The 25,551-nt window shown below is 42.5% G+C and overlaps 1 protein-coding gene across 2 annotated transcripts in view; it reads right to left on the bottom strand.

Moving 5' to 3' along the window:
- Positions 1-25,551, bottom strand: part of Pka-C3 (Protein kinase, cAMP-dependent, catalytic subunit 3) — a 43,660-nt gene that overhangs the window by 3,730 nt on the left and 14,379 nt on the right. Inside the window, exons 2-8 of one of the 2 annotated variants that reach the window (XM_089248511.1) lie at positions 10,038-10,209; positions 5,952-6,221; positions 5,719-5,838; positions 4,654-4,749; positions 4,473-4,530; positions 2,904-2,981; positions 219-399 (exon numbers count right to left, since the gene is read on the bottom strand). In XM_089248511.1, coding sequence (XP_089104637.1) covers positions 247-399; positions 2,904-2,981; positions 4,473-4,530; positions 4,654-4,749; positions 5,719-5,838; positions 5,952-6,221; positions 10,038-10,209 — 947 coding nt within the window. In that variant the 3' untranslated portion in view covers positions 219-246. The remainder of the gene's footprint in view (positions 1-218; positions 400-2,903; positions 2,982-4,472; positions 4,531-4,653; positions 4,750-5,718; positions 5,839-5,951; positions 6,222-10,037; positions 10,210-25,551) is intronic. The other variant, XM_089248512.1, reaches the window with a different exon arrangement.

Raw genomic sequence — 25,551 nt, 5'->3', positions numbered from 1 at the left:
AGCACATTCATACATCACTCAAGTGACCTGCGGCGCTGTTCCTGATCACTTAAGAAGACCTGTAAAATAAAGTGGCCCGCGAAAAGTTTTCGAAACAATGAAGTGGCCCGCACTCTCCTGAAGGTTGAGCACCCTTGCTATAGTGGTGGTCACCGTAAATTGCACATTCACTGATACATAGAGTACCTTATATATATATATATATAAATCGTATGTACTTTTTTTTCTATTGGTTTAGCGAGGATTTCAGAAGTCCTTGAAGTTGTCAATGTACTCGCCGTCGTCGTTGAGCGGTATGAGGTACGGAGACAAGGACCTCCTCTTCTTGTCGTCTTGCTCCGGGTAGTCTTCGAAGTTTCTCGTGTCCCCTGCGTAACTTACTTTGGGCTTTATCGGGGGCTATAAGGCGCACCGCCGGGGGGTGAGCAAAGGAGAAGAAAGAAACAGAAAACAAAAGAAACACGTATAAGAATGACATGACACCACCACCAAAGAATGGAAGAAATATACAACATAAATACACAAGGAATTAAACTGAGAAAGAACTGGACTCTATAGCGCAGTGGCTACCAAACTTCCCATGCTCCAAGTACCCCCCCCCCCTCGGAAAATTTTTAAAAGGCGCGAGCAACCCCAGGAAATGTGTAGCGTGGGCTGCCTTCGCATCCCTAGAAACGTCAGAGAGCAATGCGTCGATTCCCTAAAAATGCTTCAGAGCAGTGATTCCCAACGTGGGCGATGGAATGTTCCAGGGGGGGCGGTAGAAGTTACGGGTTGATTGTTGGCGGTAGGATTCTATGGGTTAGATTGCGTTGCCCAACGCAATCTAACCCATAGAATCCTATGTTACATCCGTAGCTTCTACCGTCCCCCTGGAACATTCCATCTCCCACGTTGGGAATCACTGCTTTAGAGGCTTGTGCATCCCCTACAAATGCGCATTTGGGCGAGTACCTCCGAAATGCGTGGGAGGTTCGCTCATTCCCAGAGATGCGTGGGAAAATACGTGTATCTTGACATGCGTAGGAGGTCCACGCGTCACTAAATGCATGAGCATTGTGTGCATCATTTGATATGCACCGGAGGATTCATAAAAAAATCTTTTCGGGGGGGGGGGGGTTTACGCATCGCTAGAAATGCGCGGGAGTTGTGCGTTCTAAAAATGCTTCTATAAGAGTAGGCTCTTATAAATCCACGGAAGGCTCGCTTAAATTCAAAAAATGCATTGGAGGCCGCCTAAGTTCTAGAAATGCGTGAGGGGCACACTGAAATTATAGAAATGCGCAAGAGGTGCTCGCTAAAAATGCGTATCGCGTTCACTCAAATTATAGAAAAGCGTAGGGGGGCTAGCATAAATTCTAGAAATGCGTAGGAGGCACGCTTAAATTCTAGAAATGCGTAGGAGAGACTCTCAAATTATATAAACTCAATGGAAGCTCACTAGAAATGCGTAAAGGGCTTGCTAAAATCCTAGAAATGCGTAGGAGGATCGATCAAATTATAGAAATGCATAGGAGCTCGCACTAATTTTAGAAATGCGTAGAAGGCACGCTCAAATTATAGAAATGCGCAAGAGGGACTCGCTAAAAATGCGTAGGAGGCTTGTCCAAATTCCAGAAATGCGTATTAGGCTCGTTCAAATTATAGAAAACTTAGGAGGCTAGCCTAAATTCTACAAATGCGCTTAAATTTTAGAAATGCGTAGGAGACACTCTCAAATTATAGAAATTCAATGGAAGCTCACTAGACATGCGTACAGGGCTTGTTAAAATTCTACAAATGCGTAGGGGGCACTCTCTAGAATTAAGTAGGAGGCTCGTTCAAATTATGGAAATGCGTAGGAGGAGCTTGCTTAAATTCTAGAGAAGAGTGATAGTTGTGTGCACCCCATAAAATGGTAGGATAGTTATATCATATCCCTGGAAATGCGCGAGAAGTGTTTGTACCCTTAAAATTGCGTAGGATGCTAGCTAACCCGGTAAATATGGTTTACCCTTTTTAAGCAGCATAGCATAATCATTTGAGGAAGCGAGATATCTCGTTAGTGCTGGTTAAAGGGTTGATAACTGATTTTTTTGCACTTTTTTTTTTTTAAATTTTAATCGTTTTTCCGGTATTACTGTTCATTTTTACGTACAAAGAATGTTCCAACCCATATACAGTTTTACTGTATTATAGGTTAGGAACCACTATTACAGATAGTGTATAACCCACACGTTCGATGAAGCTGGGATGGGTCATACTGTATTTTTGGTAATTAATTTTTGCACTACGACGATTGAAGACTTAATATCCGACCTATTCTATCCATTTCAGACAAAGAACCGACTCGGTGCAAGGACGTTAACGTATTCCTTCGCTGGCGTCTTTGATTTTGGAATTTGGGGGGATTCCAAAAACAGAATGCGAAGCAAATAATTGACGACTTTCTCATCCTCTAGCATTTTTGCCATCGCGAACACAGTAATGATCACCCCCTCCGTCCGTCCAAAACAGACATTCTCTAGACTCTAGAGCAGGTATCTTCAATCCGGTGCTCGCGAGTACAACGGTATTCCCTGGACCACCCACAGAACTCGATTCTCATGTCTGATTTTGTGCTCGCGAGCACTTGATCCAACAATTCCAATTAAACAACTCGCACACATTGCATTCGAGGATTGAAATCATCTTAATTTCATGCATTCGTATGCCAGCCGAACTTGCCATAACGGTGGTCTTCTTTTGGTGGGTAGGTACAGGCAGCGCTCGTGACTGCAAAAAGATTGAAGGCCTCTGCTCTAGAGGTCTATCCCTTGGAAATTTGGTATTTATTTTATAAAATTGCCGAATCAGAGGCACTTCTGTTATTTTACGATATACGGCGTAGTGTATTTATACAAACGAATCGAAATTGCTTTTACCTGTAGTTTCTTGTAATACACGTCCTCCCATACGACGTTCTTGAACCACCTGTGCCTTTTGACATCTTCTGCTCCGTGCTGGAAAAAAAAAAATAGATAAAGTTCAGAGTGTATTGCGACTTTTCAAAGTTACACGTTTCTAATCGGAATATTCGCCTATATATACAGCAATAGGTTATTGATCCTCTGCTATAAACAAGTAAAAAGAGCACCACATCCCTCACGATTCATTAAGTCGGTGACCATGATTTTGTTCGTCAGAAAACCGCGAAAGATGTTCAGATATGCTGATTAGACATGACTAGCTGTCATACTTTGTGCGATTACCACTTTTTCCGGGTAAAGTCGAGGTTTCTGCTATTGATCTTATGAATACTACTTAACCACACATGGGCCTCGTCCATATTTCTCTGCGAAACTTCTAACGAATTGGTGCGTGTTGGAATATGAGTGTACGTGTTGTGAACCCAACGTGAATTTTGTTTGTGGGTAATGCTTGACATTCAGGACCAAAGAGGCTCAAGATTTAATACAGCTTTGTTCAGGACTTAAAAAAAAAAGCCAATATATCATCTATCTATATATATAAAATTGATTTTATGTGTGTGTGTGTGTGTATGTTCGCTATACAAATCTACAATTTTAGATCGATCGTCCCCAAATTTTGCATATATATCAAACGGACCCGACTTGAACGATAGGCTACTTTAAAAGTTCGTCACAGCAGGGCAAATGCCCCAAATGGGCATAAAACTGTCGAGTAACAATGGTTTTTGGGCCTCAACAATCAATTTCCGAACGTTTACTTTGGTTACCGTGGTTCCCTAGCAATGCGTTTCAGGCGTGCATATGCATTTACAATGGTTTGTCACTTCTTTAATGTTACTAGTACAGTATTACGCACAATGAGGCTTTTTGGATCACGTGATATTTCCCTCGTTGGTTAGGGACATACAAACCGTAGACAAGGTAACCAATATGGCGACTTCGTGCGCTGGAAATGAATAGTTTTCTTTTCTTTTTGATGGGCGCTAGATATTTCGAAAATTTTCTTCTAGTTCAAGTTATCCATCTCCCTGTTTTGCCTTCCAAAAAAAAATGCTTCAAAATACTTGCTGCGGAAGTTCTTCAATGTAATTTATGGGTCCATAATTTCAAAACTATGTGGATTTATACAGGTGGATATTATGAGACAATACAGAGGCATTAAATTTCATTTTCATGCTTTCAAAATCTCAAATGATTCTGCTTCGGTGAAATACACCATGAAGCTATTCGGGGACACCTTAACAGAACAATGGAGGGCATGGGTTACCTTACGAGCCTGTCAAAACTGATTCTAGCAGAATGGTGCAGTGTTTCCTAAAGTGGGCGATGCAATGGTCCAGGGATGTGATAGATGCTACGGGTAAGGACATAGGATCCTATGGATTCGCTTGAGTTGGATGGGGGGGGGGGCCTTCGATGAGACGAAAAAAAAAATTCTGAAGATGATTTTCTTCGAAGGAAAAAAAAAAATTTGGGAGACTGAATTTTTTAGTGGAACGTGTGGATGCGAATCTTACTTACCTTCATGTTACCCAAACGTTTGGTGCGGTCAGGGACTAGCAATTTCTTGATGAGATCTCTGAAAGAAAAGAAGTGAAAATGACGTTTTTATATAAACAACGGGTAACGATCGACTTCATTGCAATGAAATCATTAGCTGATCGAATTTTCGTTTCGAACGCTAATAGGGAGGTACACTCACTTTGCGACAGGATCGATATGTTTCGGCCAATCGATCTTCCCGGCCAAGATCTTCTCGTAAATACCAAACGGATTGTTATCGAAAAAAGGAGGGAACCTGAAAAATTTCGATTCGTTTAGTAAGTTAATACAGATACTCTAGCAATACATAATTTCATTGACTATTTTATTGCCGATACAACTGCGCCCCGATTTACGAACTTTTGTTTATTGACGAACAGAAAAAGTTGTGATGGTGGTGGTTTTCGTAAATTCTAGATTTAGTGAAACATTTGTCAGATCTACTGGCAAGACGTAGTCACTGCCACGATTTTGATACCTAAATGGCGACCTTCCACTCGGGGCGATTTCACTACTACTTGAAAAGAATAAGGTTGCCCAACCTTCCGAGTCTTGACGCTTCTGCCATGCTGACTAGTGTTAGGAACGGAACCTTTTCGTAAGTAGGCAAATGGCTGCGTGTGTTATTCTGGGCCTTCCTTGCACGGGATACTCAAATTGCCTAGATACCAGATGACTCGGTATCCAGGAGAAAATATTAGAGTATTGGTGACTGAGAATGCCTTCGCGACCAGTTGCTGGTAACTTCACGAGATAGTCCCCCCGCTACTTCAGTACGATTCTTAAATGTTTTTTTTTTTTTTTTTGTATTTGCAGTGCTCCTTCTCACGTACATAGATGATGTTCTTCTCTTATTTTCCAGTTTTTATTTAGTTAATCGTTTACCGTTCTTGTAGCAGGTTGTCTCCTCGTGTCTTAGTGTAATAAATGCATGTCTCCTTACGTCATCATTTGCGCAGCACCAACAAATGGTTACGCTTTCAGCAAATATCTCTCTCATCTGTGTTCTCACTACGTAGCATTGGCAAAAACTTTTGTGATCGTGTGAAGGGGGTGAATTAAAAACTGTGCCATTTCCTCTCGGTCTCTTGCGTTTTGAAGTGTTTGTAGTAGCGCCGTGTGAGGGATAACGGGCAACTCAAGTCATTCAGTATCCAGGTTACTCGAGATCGAGTATCCGCGTGTGTGGGGGGGAAGTTATTTAATCGAAAGAATTTGAACTCACCCTGCGAGCATCTCATAAATTAGTATGCCTAACGCCCACCAGTCGACGGCCTTGTTGTGCCCTTTACTCTGTATAATCTCTGGTGCCAAGTACTCTGGGGTTCCGCAGAGTGTCCACGACCTGTGAAGAGAGAAAAAACAGCATGAATGAATACTGCGTGTAGTGAGTTTTCGATGGCTCTGCTAAAACAGCTGCGTCTGAAAGAAACGATAAAAAATAAGACGTATAAGCACCTTCCATCCTCCGTTAATTTCTTCGCGAACCCAAAGTCCGTGAGCTTGAGGTGTCCCTCCCTGTCCAGCAGTAGGTTCTCCGGCTTGAGATCCCTGTAGGCGATGTGAAGCTTGTGGAGGTATTCCAGCGCCAGCACGATCTCCGAAGCGTAGAAGTTTGCAGTCGAACTTGGGAAGCGTCCTGCGCTCCTCAAGTACGTGAAGACCTCCCCACCGCACGCGTACTCGAACAGCATGTACAGGTGAGCTTCGTCGTGGTGCGTCCAGTACCTGAAATTCATGTACATATACATCAGACATTGAAAAGCAGTCTGTTTTCTAAACCATCAAACCAATGACAGTAATTTCACATGGACCTGTTCTCCAATCGGACACGAAATCAATATGCGTGTCTTATATATACGGTGTGTTCCAGAACCCTACCGCTAAAATGAGACAGGCGATAGTACACGTCAGGACAAATGATTTTTTGCAACGGAACACAGGGTAGCAATCCGTTTATTCGACGGATAACGTGCACTACCCCCTTCAGAAGTCACCTAAATATGGCAACCTTGCTCACGTCATGAAAAGCTATCTGAACGCGTCTGAAAAAATTGAGAGACAAAAATCCAAGTTTGAACGCATCAGAAAATATCGAGAGACATGAGGCTAAGTCCGAAAGAAAAACTGGGACCACATAGACCAAGTCTGAATGCGTCTGAAAAGAGAGATTGAGAAAACACAAGGCCACACAAGTCTGGATGCGTCTGAAAAAATAGAGACACACTAGGAAAAATCTGAACTGAAAGATGCGGTGGACAATTTCGTACGAAGGACATTCTGGGCTCAGTGGCTTCGGAGATGGAAGAGTGCTGTGGGTGCTTGAGCGCGGATCTGGAAAAATTTAGACTGACTTATGTACAGTGGAACTTCAGTTAACGAGCTTAATTCGTTCCGCCAACGTGATCGTTATTCGAATCAAACTTTCCCATAGGAAATAGTAGAAACTCAGTTAATTCGTTCCACAATCATATCATTCATTCACATAAAAATGACTAATAAAAACGGCATTCAATCATTAATACGTCACAATAAATATAATGCAATAAGTTTTCCTTTTAAACTTAATAACGCCATAAATAAACATACAATACGATAATGTGTTTACAAATTAATTAACGCTAAATAACGAAAGAGAGATATAGCATATAGAAACGTCCTCTCCACTTGTCAATACAAGATTCATCGAAAGACTGGTTATTTGTGGAGATGGAGATTCTACATGCAAATGGCCATTTGGTTGGCCTTTGTCATTCACGAGCTATTAGTTGACGACGTCCATGTACGGTGCCTTTCAACATATACAGTATATACGCTCCATATAGTCCGCCGACCACGAGATGAATTTTCGCTGCGTCATGTCACGTCACGTCGGGTGATTTTATTCAATTTTTTTTTGGTAAAACGATTGCACATCGAGAAAATTTCATCAGTGACTGAGCTCCCACGATTGGCATGTCCTTCTAGGATAAAATAGAATCGTTTCACGTGACATGACGTGCCGTAGCCAAATCTCATCTCGTGGTAGGAGGACTATATTCTATCTGCTTCCATAACTTAGATGGTAGAGCACTCGTCCGGCAAGCGAGAGACCGGGATTCGAGTCCCCGTGGGGGCAGTGATGAATTTTCTTCCTTGTAATCTTCATCTCCACAAATAACCAGTCTTTCGATGAATCTTGTATGAGAGAGAGATAGTTTGGGACGATTTACGGACTCTCTGTTGTTTGTAAACTTATTATTTTTGTGTGAATTTGAAAAAGGAACCTATCCAATGAGACACTTTCTTTTGCCTCCCTTTTTTCAGGATTTCTCGGAAATGGGAAATCGCACGGTATATAGTTGGACAGATTGATTGCTCGCTTTGCTACAGCTTTATCTGATCGGTTCTTGTTTATCTACAAAATTTTGCACAGATTGCCACACATTCTACGCTATTATCTCTCCAAGTGAGGGAACTTCTCACTTCTGTCTTCTTCAGACGAGACGGCCGACCATAAACCTTTGCTGTTGCGTGTGCGAAAGGAGATCCATCAGTTCATCTACGGTCAACTCCCAACCACGTTCTTCCACTAGTTAATTCAATGTCATCCCCATGCACCTGCAGTCCCCCCACGGTCTTCCAAAAGGACTATTTAGTTTCGCATTGTAATGTCAATTTTGTCATCGAAAGTCAATTTTCTTTTCTTTTATTATTATTAAAGTGCAGATTCACTGACAAACATCATCATATCAGTAAATATTCTAAACCACACTGGTGTAAGAAATTAAGAGAATTTGCAGACTTGGTCGATTATCTCTAGAACTACTGTACCGATTTTAATGAAATTTGATATGTACGTACATTTATACAATACAAAACAAATAACCATTCAATAATTGTAATACACACGCATGATCGTGCGTAACACTCGTTGGAGTCGGAAGGTATGAAACAGCGGTTGCAGAATAAACAAAAAAATGGGTTAATAGGGGGTATGATTCCCCTCTTACAGATATATAGGTCTCGCAGCGTGATTTCATACTTGAAATAAGGCAGTTTATCATTTCCTGTGGCAATTGGTCCCACTCGTTCAGCAACGCTGTTTTCATTCCCTGGATGGTTCCCGGAGGGGGGTTGCGAGTTGCAATTGCCCTCCCCAGAGCGTCCCAGACATGCTCTATAGGGTTAAGGTCTGGAGATCTGGCTGGCCAATCCATCCGGCGGATATCCTCACTCTCTAGAAAATCGTCGAGCAGAAGAGCTCTATGTGGCCTCGCGTTATCGTCCATTAAAATGCCAACTGCACTCCTGAAAAGGCGAACATAGGGCTCCAAGACCTCATCCCTATACCTCACACCAGTCACAGTGCCTCTTTCAAAGACATGGAGAGGTGTGCGGTCATCCAACATGATGCCTGCCCAGACCATTAAACCTCCTCCGCCATAATGGTCGATTTCGGGGTAGCGGGTCCCTGGTTCTCTCCATATGAACATAAGGCTAGAATCGGTGCTTAGGCTGAACCGGGACTCATCAGTGAAGAGAACGGTCGCCCATTGATCCATACTCCAATCTCTATGCTCTCTGCACCATGATAAACGGATTCTCCTGTCCGTAGAAGTGAGCGGGACGCAAACAACAGGTCTTCTTGCAAACAACCCTCTCTCATGAAGTCTTTTGGAAACAGTCACCCTTGATACACGGGTTCCTGTGGCTGCATACGAGTCACGAGAGAGCTGAGAAGCTGTAGCACTCCTGTTACGCATCGCTATAATCGACAAATGGCGATCTTCTCTGGCCGTCGTGGCTCTTGGACGACCTTGCCCAGGCTTTCTCTCGATGTATCCGGTATCCTGGAACTGTTTCCATAAGACGACGCTGGGCGTTAAATTGAACTCTCTACAAATCTGGACTTGAGATTGGCCTGCTTCTAGCCTCCTCACAATTCGCCACCTCATTCCATCATCTAAACGTAGGTGGTTACTCATTTTTACTGTTACAATTTGAAATTAACCGATTGCTGCAAAATAACAGCAAGAAATTCGCCGAGGTGTGCTAGCGAAAATGCGTCTTAACTTACGCGCGCTTACAAAGCCTGTTTCTCTACTGGCTCCGCCTACACACAGGTGTACGCTTACGTATTTGACGTACAAGATTTGCATTCTTGTCTAGAAGCAGTGGTTTTACATTCAGTTCAGTTCTTTTCATGAAATTCGATAAAATATATGCAAATTCTCTTAATTTATTTCACCAGTGTACAAGAGATAAAGAAAGTGACGCGTGTTCATTTTTCGAGTGAAGCATGCTGAGAGGAGACTGTAAGGGAGAATATTACCCACAATTCCACACCACGCGTGTGGACGAAAGCGTAAATCCACCTTCTCGGTAGTGGCTATAAAAGTGAAACTAAACTAACAAAGCGTAAAATTTTTGCTCTCAAATGAGAATCATCGCTCGTTAAGCGAGTCAAAATTTCTTCAAATTGTTTTGCTCGTTAAACGTTAAACTGTATAGGGGGGAAAATGGTTAGTGCGTGTGTTCGAGAGCAGCGTGTTTTGTACTCACAATTCGATTACAAATGGATGTTGGACTTGGGTTAGGATGGATTTCTCGTTCTTGACGTGGTCGACTTGCTTGAGCTGCAGGACGTCCCTGATTTCGAGGATCTTCATGGCGTAAAACGCTCTGTTCCCTGACTTGTATCTGCACAAGCACACGCGGCCGAAGCTCCCCGTTCCTAGTTGATGAAGAAAACAAAGCGCAAATTAATATTAATAAATTAAAAATATAATAAGCTATTGGAATATAAATAAGGAAATGAATACAAGTTGAGTGATCACGAGGGAGTATCGGACATTTGGCCCGCGACGTCTAACCTAAATTTATAAAAATGAACTAAACGGCACATTTACAGATCACTTAAGTGGCCCGCAGTAGATTTACGGATCACGTAAGTGTGATCTCCGGTATATCTGCAGATCATTTCAGTTATACGGGGCGTCCATAATTAAAAGACCCTATTTTAAAGTAGCCTACAGGCGAAAAACAGTCATCAGAAAAGTGTGAAATTTTGCGGAGGACTTCATGAAGTGATGGGAATTTGTTTCGGGGGGGAGGGGGTTAGTTGCATATGTCACCATCAGAGGGCGTTTCACTTTTAATACCTGTAATAAACATGTAAATTTATGTGATGCCACGCAGCAGCTGTTATAAAACCTAGAAGCATTCGCGGAGATCTTGTTTCTCAATGTGTTTGCTGCTCACAATGACGGTAAGTTTACGAGATCGCGCCCTTTTCGGTCAAATTGTTTTACCAAAACTGCAATTGCGCAGCAACTGCTCTACGGAAATATCGGACTTGGAAAGGTCCAATGAATGTTAAAAACCTTCGGAGTATGATAACGAAATTTGAAACCACAGAATCGTTCGTTGGCTGTTCGTCCTGGAAGAGGAAGGTGTCTATAGACGCAGTACAAGAAGGTTTCGCTTCCTGTGGAAGAGGGCACAGAGCTTCAAATGCACGTGATAGTGTCAGGCGTGCAGAACAGGCGTTGGACAGGCCACGTTCAACTGTCCATAAGATCATGCGGAATATCCTCTGATATTACAAACTTTCACTTGTGCTTCCACATGATTATGACGCTCGACTCCGGTTCTCACTGCAGTTTCCAGCTCGCGTCGAGGTCGATTCAGAATGACCTTGGAATATCCTCTGGACAGACGAAGCGCATTTTCACTTGGATGGTGCAGTCAATACTCACAATTTGGGAACCAGAAAATCCGCACGCTATCTAAGAGGTTCCGTTGCATTCACCAAAACTGACGGTATGGTGTGGATTTACTGCATCATCTCGGTCCCTACTTCTACGAGGAGTTACGTCCTACAGGTCCAGCGACATGTTCGATCATCACCGGGAAGCGATATGCATTGCTGTTACGGAACCAGGGCATCATTCTGAACCCTCTCCTTCAACATTACAAGGGGGGCGTCAAAATGCGCGCTTGCCCCGAGTTACCAAGCATCTAGTTGCGGCCCTGTACAGAACGAAATTGTTCTCCGGTTCTGCACGCACGTCGCTGTGCCTTGCAGACACAATCTTTATGCAAGACGGAGCTCCTCCACACATTGCAGTGTGTATTAAGAACGTTCTTAATTAATATACATTTTACAGAAGAACGTGTCATCAGCCGGCACTCCCATAATCTATGGCCCAGGCCCGCAGCCAGAAATTTCTTTCGGGCGGAGGGGGACCAAAGTAATATAGAACAATAGATTTGGCCATATTTTTCCCTGTCATTTTCTCACATTTCGGGGTGGGATTAGATGCGAGTCAGTGCTCTGTAAATATGTCAAGGGTAATCTGTAAGTGTGCCGTGAGTCTCTTAAGTGATCCGTAGGTCACTCAATGATCTGGGAATATGCTGCGGGTCACTAAAGTGAAGTGGAACTGCTGTAAATGTGTCGCAGGTGGCTCAAGTTAGGGGTTTTTTCAACGTTTGGAATCCCGCGGCCCGGTTTTTCTTTTTTGTGAATGGAAGGCTCGGTCGTGCACAACGGTGAACACCATATCAGGGCCCGGCGGTTGGGAAATACTGACTAAAGTGATCTGTTAATGTGTCATCACTTGGTTGATTTTTACAAAATTTGGTTTTAGGCCATATCAGATGACTCCAAGGGCCACTTGTGGCCCGTGGGCCCATAGGTTGGGCGTATATGTTACGGGTGGTTCTAGTGGTTTTTTCCCGCTTACAGTGCTTTTACATGAGGGTTTTTTTTTAAAACATTATAAGCGGGAAACGCTTTAAACGGGAAATTTTAATGACATTCAATTTGAGTTGGGAAAAGGAAAATGAGTCGTACTAAGCAGGGAAACGTTATAAGCGGGATCGGCTTACAACTGGTATACATATGGATTGTATGCATGTACAGAGCCGTCTTAAGGCATGAGCCCACCCGAGCACAGCCCGGGGGCCTCAAGAGAATAGGGGCCTCACAAAAAAAATGTGGTTGAAATTGTTGGGAATTTGCCTGGTAGGGTCCAAGAAAAATCACTTGACCCGGGGGATCATGATGCTCTTAAGACGGCCCTGTGCATGTATAAAAAATGACTGGTATGCGGCTTTACGCATGCATAGTATTGACACCAAGACGCTCCTAAATTGATCAGCATCTACATTAAGGAAAAAAAAAACGCACTTATCCCTATTTTCCGATTCCACGAATAGCATCCAATGTCTAATAATAATTATTATTATCTCGGGTGCGCAGACTCCCTACAATAGGAGTCGCATTTCCGCGCCGCCGGATCATTAATTAACAACATCGCCACCATCTTGGTGCCAAGATCAGCCTCGCTGCACGTCACGTGATCGGGAACATTGTGATTTAGAAGTTTTTTTTTGGGGTTTGTTTCTTTGGCACCCTTTCCAGCTGGAATACATGCCATCTTCCACGCCAGAAACACACAATCTCACTTGGCTTTTCTTTTTGTGTGTGTGTCGCCCGCCATCAACTAAATGCGTTATAAACCCCGTGTTGACATAAATAGCACCTTCGAGGGAACTGACATTGGCATTGTCAGAGGCTGTTTAGCAAATTAGCAAAGTCCCAATCGCGTTCGAATGTTAGCTCTGCTGGATTGGCACATTAAAAGTCGCTCAAGTGAGGGGCCCCGACTTCGATGTGAAAGCCCCCCCCCCCCACCCCGATGAATGGGTTAAAGATTTTTGGTTAGTCAATGTATGTTGTTTAAATTTTGAGGGGGCCAAAATCACGGGGTCCAGGACAAATGCTCTCACTTGTCCATACGGTAATTGCAGGCGCGGAGCCAGGCAACACCGCACCAGGAATAGCTATTTCTAGTGTACACTACCTCTATAGTGTGGTGGATCTAATTCTACCCTATCTCTAGTGTGGTGTTGATCTGGGAAGATGTGAGGGAGGGGCGAATTGTGTAAGTTCGTTTGATCGTCCCGTATTTTATGGGACAGACAAATTTTCCCATATTCTTCGGTCCTTGGGAAGGGTGGTCGTTCCTATCACCCTCCCCCCCCCCCCCCGCCCACGGAACAGCAGCTGAGCGAAGCGAAGGCAGATATCTTCAGCTATGAATGGAGCGGAGGCAGGCATCTCCAGCTGCGAATGAAGCCGATGCAGATATCTTCAGCTGCGAATGGTGCGGAGGAGGGCGATGCATCGGAGAAGCGACTTATTGTGCTCTCCCTGTGTTTTACGGGACCTCCTCCTAACCAGATCATGGCTCCACCGCTGTCTCAAAGGAGAGATTTTAGCAGGTGCTCGAAGAAGACCTGGGCCATGCTGGGAAGCATGAGGTCTGTTTCTGTGTAATGCTTGTTGTGTGTAGTGCCGCCATCTGCCGTCAATTTTTCTAAGTGGGGTGAAGTGTAATGATTGAATAATTGTATCGTTGTAGGCCTGTTGATCTCTGTGGCGAGACTTTTCGACCAGGAGATCGGCTCGGGAAGTTGCGAACCACATGAAACCAACTTCGTCCGACCACCACTGTGGCAATGGTGGGTTTCGAACGCGGGTGCTCACGATACTATTTTACGGGACCGATAAATTTTCTCTATATTATTCGGCTCTTGGGAGGGGCGATCGTCCCTATTGCCTCCCACCCCCTTTATTCACGCTTGCAATCGGAGCCTGGTTGAACTTGATAGTTTCTGACCGGGTAACGAGAAAAGAAGTTCATAATTACTTGGCTTCCTAATTCATCTCTACTTGGCGAAGAGTTTCGGAAATGGTATTTTTTCCGCCAAGATTTCTGCTGAAAGGCCTATATATAGATGAGGGGGGTTAAAGGGTCTTAAAAAGATGTCAGACATGGGAAAGTCGTCAATTATGGCTAAAATTTGATTAAAAAAAATAGCCAACGGGCAAGAAATAAATGGTTGCCGCAAATCGCAGTGAATCAAAAATGCATTTCACAAAAAAGCCCCATTAAACATGAATATATGGGATGATTATTCATAGTCATAATTATCATAACATAATTTATGTCAGTTAAGATTACAAAGTTTTTTTCAGTACTGAAAATACGGGAAAAACGGGACTTTTGTTTCTGTAAAAAAAAAGGCTTTTACGGCCAAAATTACGGGAATGTCCAATAAAATATGGGTCAAAAGATAACGTTACGAAAGTTATGTTTAGCGCAATTTGTTGAAAACCCCTTAAGTTAACAAAGCCATGAAGAAAAGAGAATGAATCGCGATTGTTCAGGAACATTCTGAAAGGCTTATTCGACCGGAGAGTGGCGCCACCAATTGAGCACTATGAAATACAATTTTTAATCTGGAAGTTTCTTTTCCTGGGAAATTCCCCGTATCTATAAAACGATGCTATGGACATAGAAAGGTTGTCAGTGTTGTACTTTATCCTCAAAGGGAAGAACTTTATCTGTAAATACATGTAAAATGGCTGTACTGTGTGAATAAATCTGACATCCTGCAAGTTTGTACGGTCAATTTGGCGAGATTTACAGAGATATGCGCCATCACTTCTTACATAATTTTCGCAACAATGTATTTGAGAATCAGTGAAGTTCAGATGAAAGAAATTAGTTCACAATTAATGACAGACATCGGTTTGGTTATTCCACCCACCCTTGATTGGCATTAATAACATAGCTAATATCGTATACAGTGGAACTTTGGTTAACGAGTGGTTTGGTTAACGAGCAAAAATTTTGGAAAAACTGTTGCCTCTGTTAACGAGCGATGATCCGCATTACGAGCATAAAATTTTGCGCTTTGTTTGTTAATTTTCAAGTTAGCACAACTGAGCTGATGGTTTGGCTCACGCGCTCGTTATGGAATTGTGGGTAATATTCTCCCCTACAGTCTCCGGTAAGCGTGCCTCATTCGGAAAATTAACGCACATTGCGAGTGTGAATAGTTACGATGTGTGCGCGCGAAATTAGATGTAGCATTGCAGCTATGCGGCGTATTGTGTTTAATTATTGATCGAATGCCGTTTTTATTAGCCATTTTTATGTGAATGAATGGTTGTGGAACGAATTATCCGAGTTTATATTATTTCCTATGGGGAAGTTTGATTCGAATAACGAGCACGTTCGAGGAACGAATTAAGCTCGAAGTTCCACTGTATATGATGTGAAAGTATGTATTGTCTGTACGTGTGTGTTTGTTCTTTATACAAATCTACAATTTTAGACCGATCGTCGCCAAATTTTGCACGTATACCAAACAGGACCGGCATTGAACCGTAGGCCACTTTAAAAGTTCGTCAGAGCAGGGCAAGTGCCCCAAAATGGGCAAAAAAATCGTCTTTACTTCGGTTGTCGTGGTTCCCTAACAATGCGTTTCAGATATGCAAATGCCTTTACAATAGTTTGCCACTTCGTTGATGCTGCCAGTATTATAGTTCATTCCTTTATAATGGTTTTTGTCACTTTTTCAATCCTCCCAGCAATTGAAGAAAACCCGGGTATTTTCGCTAGTTAGGGGTCATTCAAGTATTACGTCAGCATATCTAGGGGGGGGGGGTTTCGGATTTGCTGACTTTTGATGACAAAAGGGGGGGAGGGGGGTTTGGAGATTGCTTACGTCATCAACCACCCCTTTTTGAAGATATGAAATATTCTAGGCTGCTGACGAAATTTTGCTGGGGGAGGGGAGGGGGGGGGGCAGTATTTTGCTGACTTTAACTGACAAGGGGGGGGGGGAGGGGGTCAAAAATGGCTGAAATTCTGCTTACGTAATACTTGAATGGCCCCTTAACAATAAATTTCGGTTTTTTTTAATCTAATTTTTAATGGGGACTATCCAGTTTGACGAACACGCAAAATTCTTTTTCCGAGCCTGGTCCACACTTTGAAGCCATATCTTCGGTGATTTTTGGTCACATCAATTAGCACTTACTCCTCGTGTCTCATGCAGCCGTCTACTGCTAATGAGCGTTATTTTTAGGCCACGTCTCCCTATGCATGATATAAGCTAGCACATGCCATATTTCCCATTTTATTATTATCATTATTTCTATGGAGCCAAAGTAAAGCCAAGCCAAGCAAGCGGCGGAGAGAAAGGCTCGATTTCACGTTTCACTGTTCTTAAATTAGTTTTCGGGATTTTTTTTTTTTTTTAAAAAGGCTTTATTTTTTTGGCGTCTTCTCCGCCATTTTTTTTTTTTTTTTTTGGAATCGGATGCAAAAATTGGTTCACCCCTTTTTTTAAAATGCTTTTCTTTTGGGATTCGTATGAGGAGAACGAGGTTCGTCGCGGCGGCATATTATGAATCGATTTCGAGGATGACAACTGCTGCGAGAGGCTTTTGCCAGTTTCTAAAACCGGCACACAATCATAATATTGTGTGTCTCGTTCTTTTTTGTTTGGCGGGCGTCGTTTGCGCCCCCTCCCGCCGCCGTCGCCCTCCTCTTCGCTGATTCATTCCGGGGAGCAAAGACGAGAAAGCTCTTTTGAAATCGCTGGATATATAGGGCTGTCTTAAATGAGTTTGGGTGCTTTCGCGCGGGCCCACTTACTGTCTTTCTATTCGAGCGCAACTTCGGTCTGAAGACCAAACAAGACCCGCGGACTCTGTCCCTTAAGGGATATAAGCCCATTACCCTGTTGGGTCGGGTCATGCTGTAGAGGAACGGGGGTGGGACACAGGATATAATTCCGTAGGCGCACTGCACCAGGCCCCCAAATCTCTCGAGTATCCTGTTTTTGTACACCCAGTCCTCCCTACTCTTCTCCCAGACGAGGCCTTTGATCATCGGCTCCAGGTACCCCCCTAGCCACACCTCTTGTCCGAAATTCTTCCCAGGCCGTTTCATTTTCAACCAAATATGAAACAATACGCGCAACAACAAAACAGTATGCGCAAAACAGCACAATTCCGGTCTATCACCATGGGCAATTTACATTCGATTGAGTTGTGCCGGAAGTGTGTGTACGCACCTAAGGCCCCTTTCACACGGAGCGGATGCGGGTCCGCATACCCTTTCGAACGAGCGCTGAAGATGCGGGCGATTTTTGTAACTGTTTTTCTCCTTCACCCCTGATTCAGTGGCCATAGGCAGCCTAGAGGTATTCTTTGGTGGTTTAGTCTAGAGCCACATAGAATATGGGAATAAAGATGTCTTAATTCCGATCCTCACAAGTAGTGGATGGGAGAAAATGTCTTCAAATATTTTCAAAACATTTTGAAAAAAAAAATCCGTCTTTCCGGAAAAATATGAAAGAAAAATTCCAAAAACATCCAAAACTAATATGTTCCTAAAAAATAAATTCAGGAGATATCAAAGAATTTGCAAGTACAAAAAAAGGGGAGGGGTGGGAACGTTCAAAATGTCTGTGCTTAGAAATATTCACATCACAATTCTGTCTTAGGCCGGGATTACAGTATAAAAGTTTTATAAAAGTTAGTTTATAAAACTTGAAAAATGCAACCGATAGGCCGATCAGTTAAGTTCGCTCGAATGTAACAGATGTGTTTATTGGTTACATTTTTCATGTTTTATAGTGTAATACCAGCCTTAGGCCGGGATTACACTATAAAAGTTTTGTAAAAGCTCTTTGATAAAACGTGAAAAATTCAACCAATATTATCTTATTGGTTGAATTTTTTTAATACAAAATGTGTGTGTGTGTGCACCGGTTGCATTTTCAAAATGCAACCGATGCGCCTATTGGTTGAATTTTTCAACTTTCATAAAAGTTCTTTTATAAAACTTTATAGTATAATCCCGGCCGGATTACACTATAAAAATTTTATAACAATTATTTAAAAAAAAGCAACTAATAAATTTATCGGTTGCATTAGAGCAAATGCAACCGATAAATTTATTAGTTGCTTTTTTCAAGTTTTATAAAATAACTTTCATAAACCTTTTACAGTGAAATCCCATCCTTAGATTAGTCTCACTTCTGAAATATAAAATTTCATTTTTTTAACTTTATAGACTGAATATCGAGTAAAATAAACTTGTAGGTATTCGAGGGGAACCACCAAAAATATTCAAGTGCTAGGGTCTTAATCCGGCCCTGAGTGAACACCGTACGTGGATAACGTTGTTTAATAAAAGTATTTTTTTTAAAGTTTAAAAAAATTAACAGATTAAAAATTTAAAAAAATAACAAATATTTAAAATAATATTTCAGGTATTTATATTTTTAAATAATTTTAAAAATTTAAAAAGAAAAAAATTAAAAATTTTAAATTAATTTAAAAGTTATTAAAGTATTAAATTAATATTAAATATTCGTAATGAACGGAACGGCTTATAATTTTGGTCCCGTCAGTGGCCGTTGTTGGCAGGTTTTATTGTATAAAATTGTAACGTATGGACAAAAGGCAGTTAAAGTTGCTATATCTCAATCTCAGAAGGAAACGAAGGGATACACGTATGTAGGTACATTATATTAATGAGCAGGGACCATCATATGGTGTTTTTAAGGGTATTTATGGCAAATAATTAAAAAAATTCCGTGAAAAATCACCTTCAAAAAGTAGCCAAATATGCGGACGAATTCGCTCCGCATCCGCATCGTCTGAATAGCTCCGAATAAACCTATTGTCAAAACTTCTATGTGCGGATGCGGAGCCCGCACTTAGGTTTTGACACATGCGGACGACGTCCGGACCCGCATGAACATTTCCTAGGTGCGGAGATTTTTCGGCTCGTCTGAAAGGCGCAGCATATTCCAATTGTTAAAACTTCTTCCGGACCCGCATCCGCATCCGCTCCGTGTGAAAGGGCCCTAACAGTTTGAGTGTGCATACAGAGTTGTGTGAATTTTTAGTGCTGCCCTCTACAATTCCAGTTGCGAATGAAGTGTAAGTTTTGCTTTTGTCTTTGTTTTTGTAGAGTGTTCAGAATTAATGACAGAAATCATTTCAGAATTAGGGAAAATTCAGATTCAATAAAAGAAATTAATTCAGAAATTAGTTCAGAATTAGTAAAGAAATCAGATTTAATGAAAAAAAAAATTGGTTTAGAATTGGAAAAACTCAAAATATATATATATATTAATGAAATGCGTAAATTATATAGTTTAGCATTAGTAAAAATTCAGATTTAGCGAAAGTACATAATTAGTTCAGAATTAGTTAAAAAATGAAGATTTAATGGAAATAAATTAAAGACAGATTACAAATAAGAAATTGGTTTAAAATTTAGTAAAAAATGTAATGAAAGAAATTAGTTCAGAGTGTTTTGGTGAAAATGAAGATTTAATGAATGAAGTTATTTATTGCAGAGAATGAGAAAAATTTCGGTTCTAATTGAAAGAAATTATTCGAAAACAAAAGTTCAGATTTAATTAATGAAATTATTTCAAATTTGATGAAAGGAACTAGTTCAGAATCGGTAAAAAAAAGCCAGGTTTAATGAAAGAAATCAGTTCGGAATGAATGACAGAAATGTGTTCAGAGAATCAGTAAAAATTCAGATCAACTACGAGTTGTTCTAACTTGAACAGCTAATACGGGATATTTCCTCGTAAAGAAAGCGTTTCTACAACGAGTTCCAACGTTTATGCCTGGTCCAATAATTAGACGGAAGAACGCGGACCGAAGAACGTGCAAACACTTCTCTAACCCGTAGATTTCCAACCGGTGTTCCGTGGGAGCTTTTTTTTTTGGGGAGGGTTCCGCGGAATCAAACGTTATGGATCCCTAAAAGATTTTAGAACCCGGAGACACGTTGTAAATAAAAGAAATTGTTGTTTACTTTGCATTTTGACGAAAAAGTGGTGCACATTTTAACAAATTCGTACCGGTTTGGATGGCCAAACAACGGTGAAAAAACGGTAATTGCGGTAGGTTTTTTTTTCTTCTCCCGACCCGTGTAGATTTTCGAGTGTAAGTACATATGAAAATAAATAGCTGTTACTTTCAGCTAAGTAGGCTGAGGCCACAGCACTTTGCTCGGGTCACCCATAATGTTGAGACGGCCATGCATAAAACCCCCACAAGAAGAAAGATTAATGAACATTAATTAGCCCAGAGTGGTAAGCACGAGCAGGACCGCAACTGGGGAAGGGCGAAGGGGAAGTTCCTCAGAATAGTTTGATAGATATTTTTTCCATGTAAAAAGAAACACTTCAAAGCATAAATAGGCACGCAAATCAATATTCCCGGTTCGCCGTGACGCCTCTGGGCAAAGATTGCCGATGACCCTAGGAGCCGCGACGCACACTTCACTTTGAGAAACACTGCCATCAAGGGTTCCGCGGAATAGCCTCATACCTTGGAAACCCCTGCTCTAACCGTTCTTCAAAATGCCATGTCTTTTTTTTTTTAGTGAAGTAGGCTTTCTTCCGATTTTCAGCAGGCACAAACTAAGGGACGTAGGGAAATGTTTTCCATTGACAAATCAACTTTAAAAAATACCTGGGCTTGTCGATGTTAAAATAAGGGGCTTTTATGGAGGCGAGATATCTCGTTATTGCCCTGCTTGAAGTGCTAAACTAAATTCTATGTAAGTGCAACTGGACTGCGAGACAGATATCAAAAACGGGACCGTCAAGGCTGAATCAGAACTCGTACATAACGATTCTGTCATCTGGACTGAGAGATCCAAGATCTTAAGGAACCTGTGCCGCTGATGCGATAAATATTCCGCCGCTCTGTGTGGTTGATCCAGGAACTTGAAGAACTCGCACGGCATCCACGGGGATCGTTCGGATAACATTCGATCATCGTGGTGAATCAGCACCTCCTAGAGATAGAAGGCCTCCGCAGTCTGCTTGTGACGTTAGAAAGTAGTCCATTTTCCCTTAGAATATATTCGGGGGAAAAAAATTTCCCTGCTCGTGCCAGTACCATCGTTGTGAGGAAAAGAAATGATCGGGCTCAGAATTGGCGATTTTTATGACCCACATCCAATCACTATGCGATATTTGTGAGCTGATCAGGAAGATTCTACGCCAAAATAAGAAGAAACGAAATAGGATTATTACGTTAGCATTGAGGGGGGAGGGGGTTTCGGATTTGCTGACTTTTGATGACGGGGGGGGGGGGGTTTGAAGGTTGCTTACGTCATCAACCACCTCTTTTTGAAGATATGCAATATTCTAAGCTGCTGACGAAATTTTGCTGACGGGGGGGGGGGTCAAAAATGGCTGAAAAATCTGCTTACGTAATACTTGAATGGCCCCAATGACGTTTATGGCAAACAGTGCAGAGGCCTTCTATCTCTAGGAGGTGCTGGGTGAATCCACGAACGTGAACGGATCGTTCGATCAGCATTTGGCCATCGTGGTGGATCTAAGAACCTTGAGAATCTGCACGGGTTGCTCGATCAGCATTCGATCATCGTTGTCCATGTAAGAACCTTAGGACCTGCACGGGTCGTCAGTATCTGACCATCGTGGTGGAACAAAAATCCTAAAAACAACCTGTACGGTTCGTTTCGACCTTTGACAGTATAAGTCCTAGGGATGCAAGCATAGTGCACGCAGGTTTCCGATTCTGCAAGTTCACGCAGTTACGGACTTGGTTGGAAAAAAAAAACCACCTGAAATTCAAGTTTTTTCACCCGTTCCGATTCTGAAAAAATCGCGCCGTTACGAAAACCAGCGTGCACTATGTTCGCACCCATAAGCTGGAGCATGTAAGTAGTAGTATATGCTTTCCATAGGATCAACTAACTTGTTGCATTATAGATCAATGTCCGGTTAAAACCATAGAATACACACGTGCAGTGCGGAACCAGACAAGTCTACGGAAGGAGATCCCAACACGGAAAAGAAAAAAAACAACGTACCGATCCATACATACATACATGAAGGTTGTAGTTAGTCGTCTTTAGGTTCTGTGTTTATTTGGTCCGTGTAACCCGTCACCAGGCGAGAAATGATTCAGTTTTTTGTTGCGTCTCGGACGTGGGTTATTGCTACTTTGTAACGTTCGGGTTGGAGTTTTAAGCGTCTCGAAATAGCTCCGCTCTCATTTGTTGATCTTGAAGAACAGTTTTGAGTTATTCCTCCCGAAATTTTGACTACTTGGCTGTCGACGATGCAAAACAGAAAAAATCTCATTTGCCAGGGACTTGTCTTCCTTGAACGTCTCTCGTAAGTTGAAATTTCACGAATTATAATTTACCGCCAAGAAGTGCGGGGGGGGGGGATGTGTCTACAAGTAATGGCTCGAGAGAACTTTGCCATGTCGTGATGGGGAGGAAATTTTGTGTATCGATCTGTAAACCTTTCCCGAAAATTGGAAATATATCTTTACCGTAAAAAAAAAACCACACCTCCCCCCCCCCCCAAAACTCATTTCCAAGTTGGGCCTCTAAAGCTGAAATAGTCTCTAGGATCTCTAGGGTACTTTTTGAACGTCTTTTGGGCCTTTTTCAAATTGAAATCATTCCTCTACGACTACCGGTTGATGAGATAAAGACCGCATTAGCACTTACAGGACACCCTGTATAAAGGTTGATACAAGAACTTGGGGAACCGGGGGATGCGATAAACATTACACCGTGTATCTATAAAAACTCGAAAAACCTTCACGAGTTGTTCCTTTGATGAGAATTACCTCTGATAAGCATTCGATCATCCTAAGGCAGTGGTCGGCAAACCGCTGCTCGCGAGCCACATGCGGCTCTTTAGGCCCCCAGAGTGTGGCTCTTCCACAAAATACCACGTGCGGGCGCACAAACCCCAGATTTTTGAAAAAATTATGTTTAGACCAGGGCCGTCTTAAGAGCATGATGGGGCCCCGGGCCAAGTGATTTTTCGGAGGCCCTACCTGACAAATTTTCGAAAATTTCAACCGGTTCTAATTTCTCTGAGGCCCCTCTTTCATTGAGGCTCCCAGGCCCCATGCGTTTAGACGGCACTGGTTTAGACACGCATTTTGGCCATTTTGTTCTCGCTCTTTTCCACTCCCTGGTGAGTCATCTTTTTCGCGGGCCGAAAGCCTGACGCTGCTGTCATGTGACACTTCCGCGACCAATCAGGTGGATCGAAACTAGGAAGTTCGGGAAAAAGTTGTCGAAAACGAGGCTTTTTTCTTAAGGTACTGGGGGGGGGGGGGCAGATAGACGCAAAAGACGAGTCTCCTCTCGGAACATGGGGGGGACGGGGGACATGCAATGTTTTCCATACCAAAGGAACGTCAACCTCTACCCGGCCAGAGATCACAGAAGACGACGCTCCTGGGCCACCACCTCTCATGATGACTCTCTCTCGTGGCCACCTCTCTCCATCCGCATCCAACATCGGGCACATACAAGACGGGTGTGGATGGGAGAGTCTGAAGGGGTCGACCTCAGCGAACGTACCTCAATCGGATCGAGGACGTTTTTAGCAAAGGCCAGCTTAGGAGTACCCTAATTAAGTTAATAACAATGTACCTACCTATATAGTTAAAGTTTAAAAAATTTGGCTCCCGAAATAAATTTCAATTGTTGTTGAACTGTTGATATTTGGCTCTGTTGACTAATGAGTTTGTTGACCACTGTCCTAGAGTGTCCAAGATAAGAATATCCATGGGTCGTTCGATTAGCGATCAGCATTCAATCAGCATCGTGGTTAATCTAAGAACTCCACAATGTTCATTGATTTCTTTTTCCTTGCTTGCGAAGACGTTCAAGAGAAATCCTGATGAACGTACTCAATATTCATTCGAGAGCAAACGATAACAGTCCAACTATCGTTGCTCTCATTTGCTCAACTATCGTCTCGAAGAACCTGCATGGGTCGTCCGATAAGCATTTGATCATTGAGGTGGATACGAAGACTTGAAGAATCTCCATGGGGAAGAGGGGGGTATTGTTCGAGTGTACAGTCGTTCGATAAGCATTCGGTCATCGATATGCATCCAAGAATTTGAAGAATCTGCATGGGTCGCGCGCATTCGATAAGCTCTCGGCCATCGTGGTGGAACTTGAAGAACTTGTATGGGTCGTTTGATAAGTATTCGGTCACTGTGGTGAATACGACGACTTTAAGAATCTGCATGGTGGGTGTGAGAGTATCGTTCGAATATTCAGTCGTTCGATAAGCATTCGGCCTCGAGGTGCATCCAAGAACTTGAAGAATCAGTATGGGTCGTTCAATAAACATTCGACCATCGATATGCATCCAAGAATTTGAATAATCTGCATGGGTCGCGCATTCTCGATAAGCTTTCGGTCATCGTGAAAGAACTTGAATAACTTGTATAGGACGTTTGGTAATCATTCGGTCATCGTGGCGGAACTTGAACAACTTGTATGGGTCGTTTGAAAAGTATTCGGTCATCGTGGTGAATCCAAGAACTTGAAGAATCTACATGGGTCGTTCGATATACATACTCGTGGCGGAACGTGAAGATGGGCCGTTTGATACGCATTCAGCCATCTCGCGGTTCATCAAAAAACTTGGAAGAACCCATATGAGCAACATAACGCTATTTATCTACGTTTCGTAACTATTTAAAAATAGATGACGCTTTGAGCGCGAACTTTCGTCGAGAAGAGAGTCGGCGGTTGACTGTCACGATGGCAGCGATTAGTGTTACACGAACTTATATAGTTGCGTTCCTGTGTTTTTTATATCCGTTTATATGTTGTGTTTGTCCGCAAAGTGATGCGTTAATTCGTGTCCCGTTACAACGTCGTACATATACAAAATTGAAATAGCACTTAAAACACGGGGATAAGTAAACACCGGGGCCAGGTGATGCTGCGGACAACGAAAGAAAATGTAAGATGAACTTGTTACGTGTTTTCTTATCTTCACAATGTCCCAATCAGTAAGCACGTCTCATGTGTTATCCCATCAAAAGTCTCCGGAAATTGTCTCTTTTCTTCCTCAAAGGCAGATCCGGATGTATCCAGTCTTGTGAAATCGATGGAAGCACTGTTATACGCCACATGCTGACCTTTTGATAATCAGTCACACAGACCTTCAACTGTTGGCGATGGCAGCGGCTATTTTCCAGGGGGCTTAGCGGGCTGTAGCACAGGACGGCAAGTTCGGAGAGGCAGCAAATTTGAGGAATTAATGGCCAAGAAAATTGGCACAACGGGACGAAGAGCGGCAAAATCATAAATCAATCTCTGCCTAGAGAGTGAGCGACCTACAGCAGGGCATGACAAAT

This window comes from Pholcus phalangioides, unplaced genomic scaffold (genome assembly GCF_987345545.1).
Source record: "Pholcus phalangioides strain wild (caught in Gottingen) unplaced genomic scaffold, Ppha-v1.0 ptg000020l_1, whole genome shotgun sequence".
In the NCBI taxonomy this organism is placed as follows: domain Eukaryota; kingdom Metazoa; phylum Arthropoda; class Arachnida; order Araneae; family Pholcidae; genus Pholcus; species Pholcus phalangioides.
Note: the sequence above shows the minus strand (reverse complement) of the source record. Positions and strands in the feature narration are given on the sequence as shown.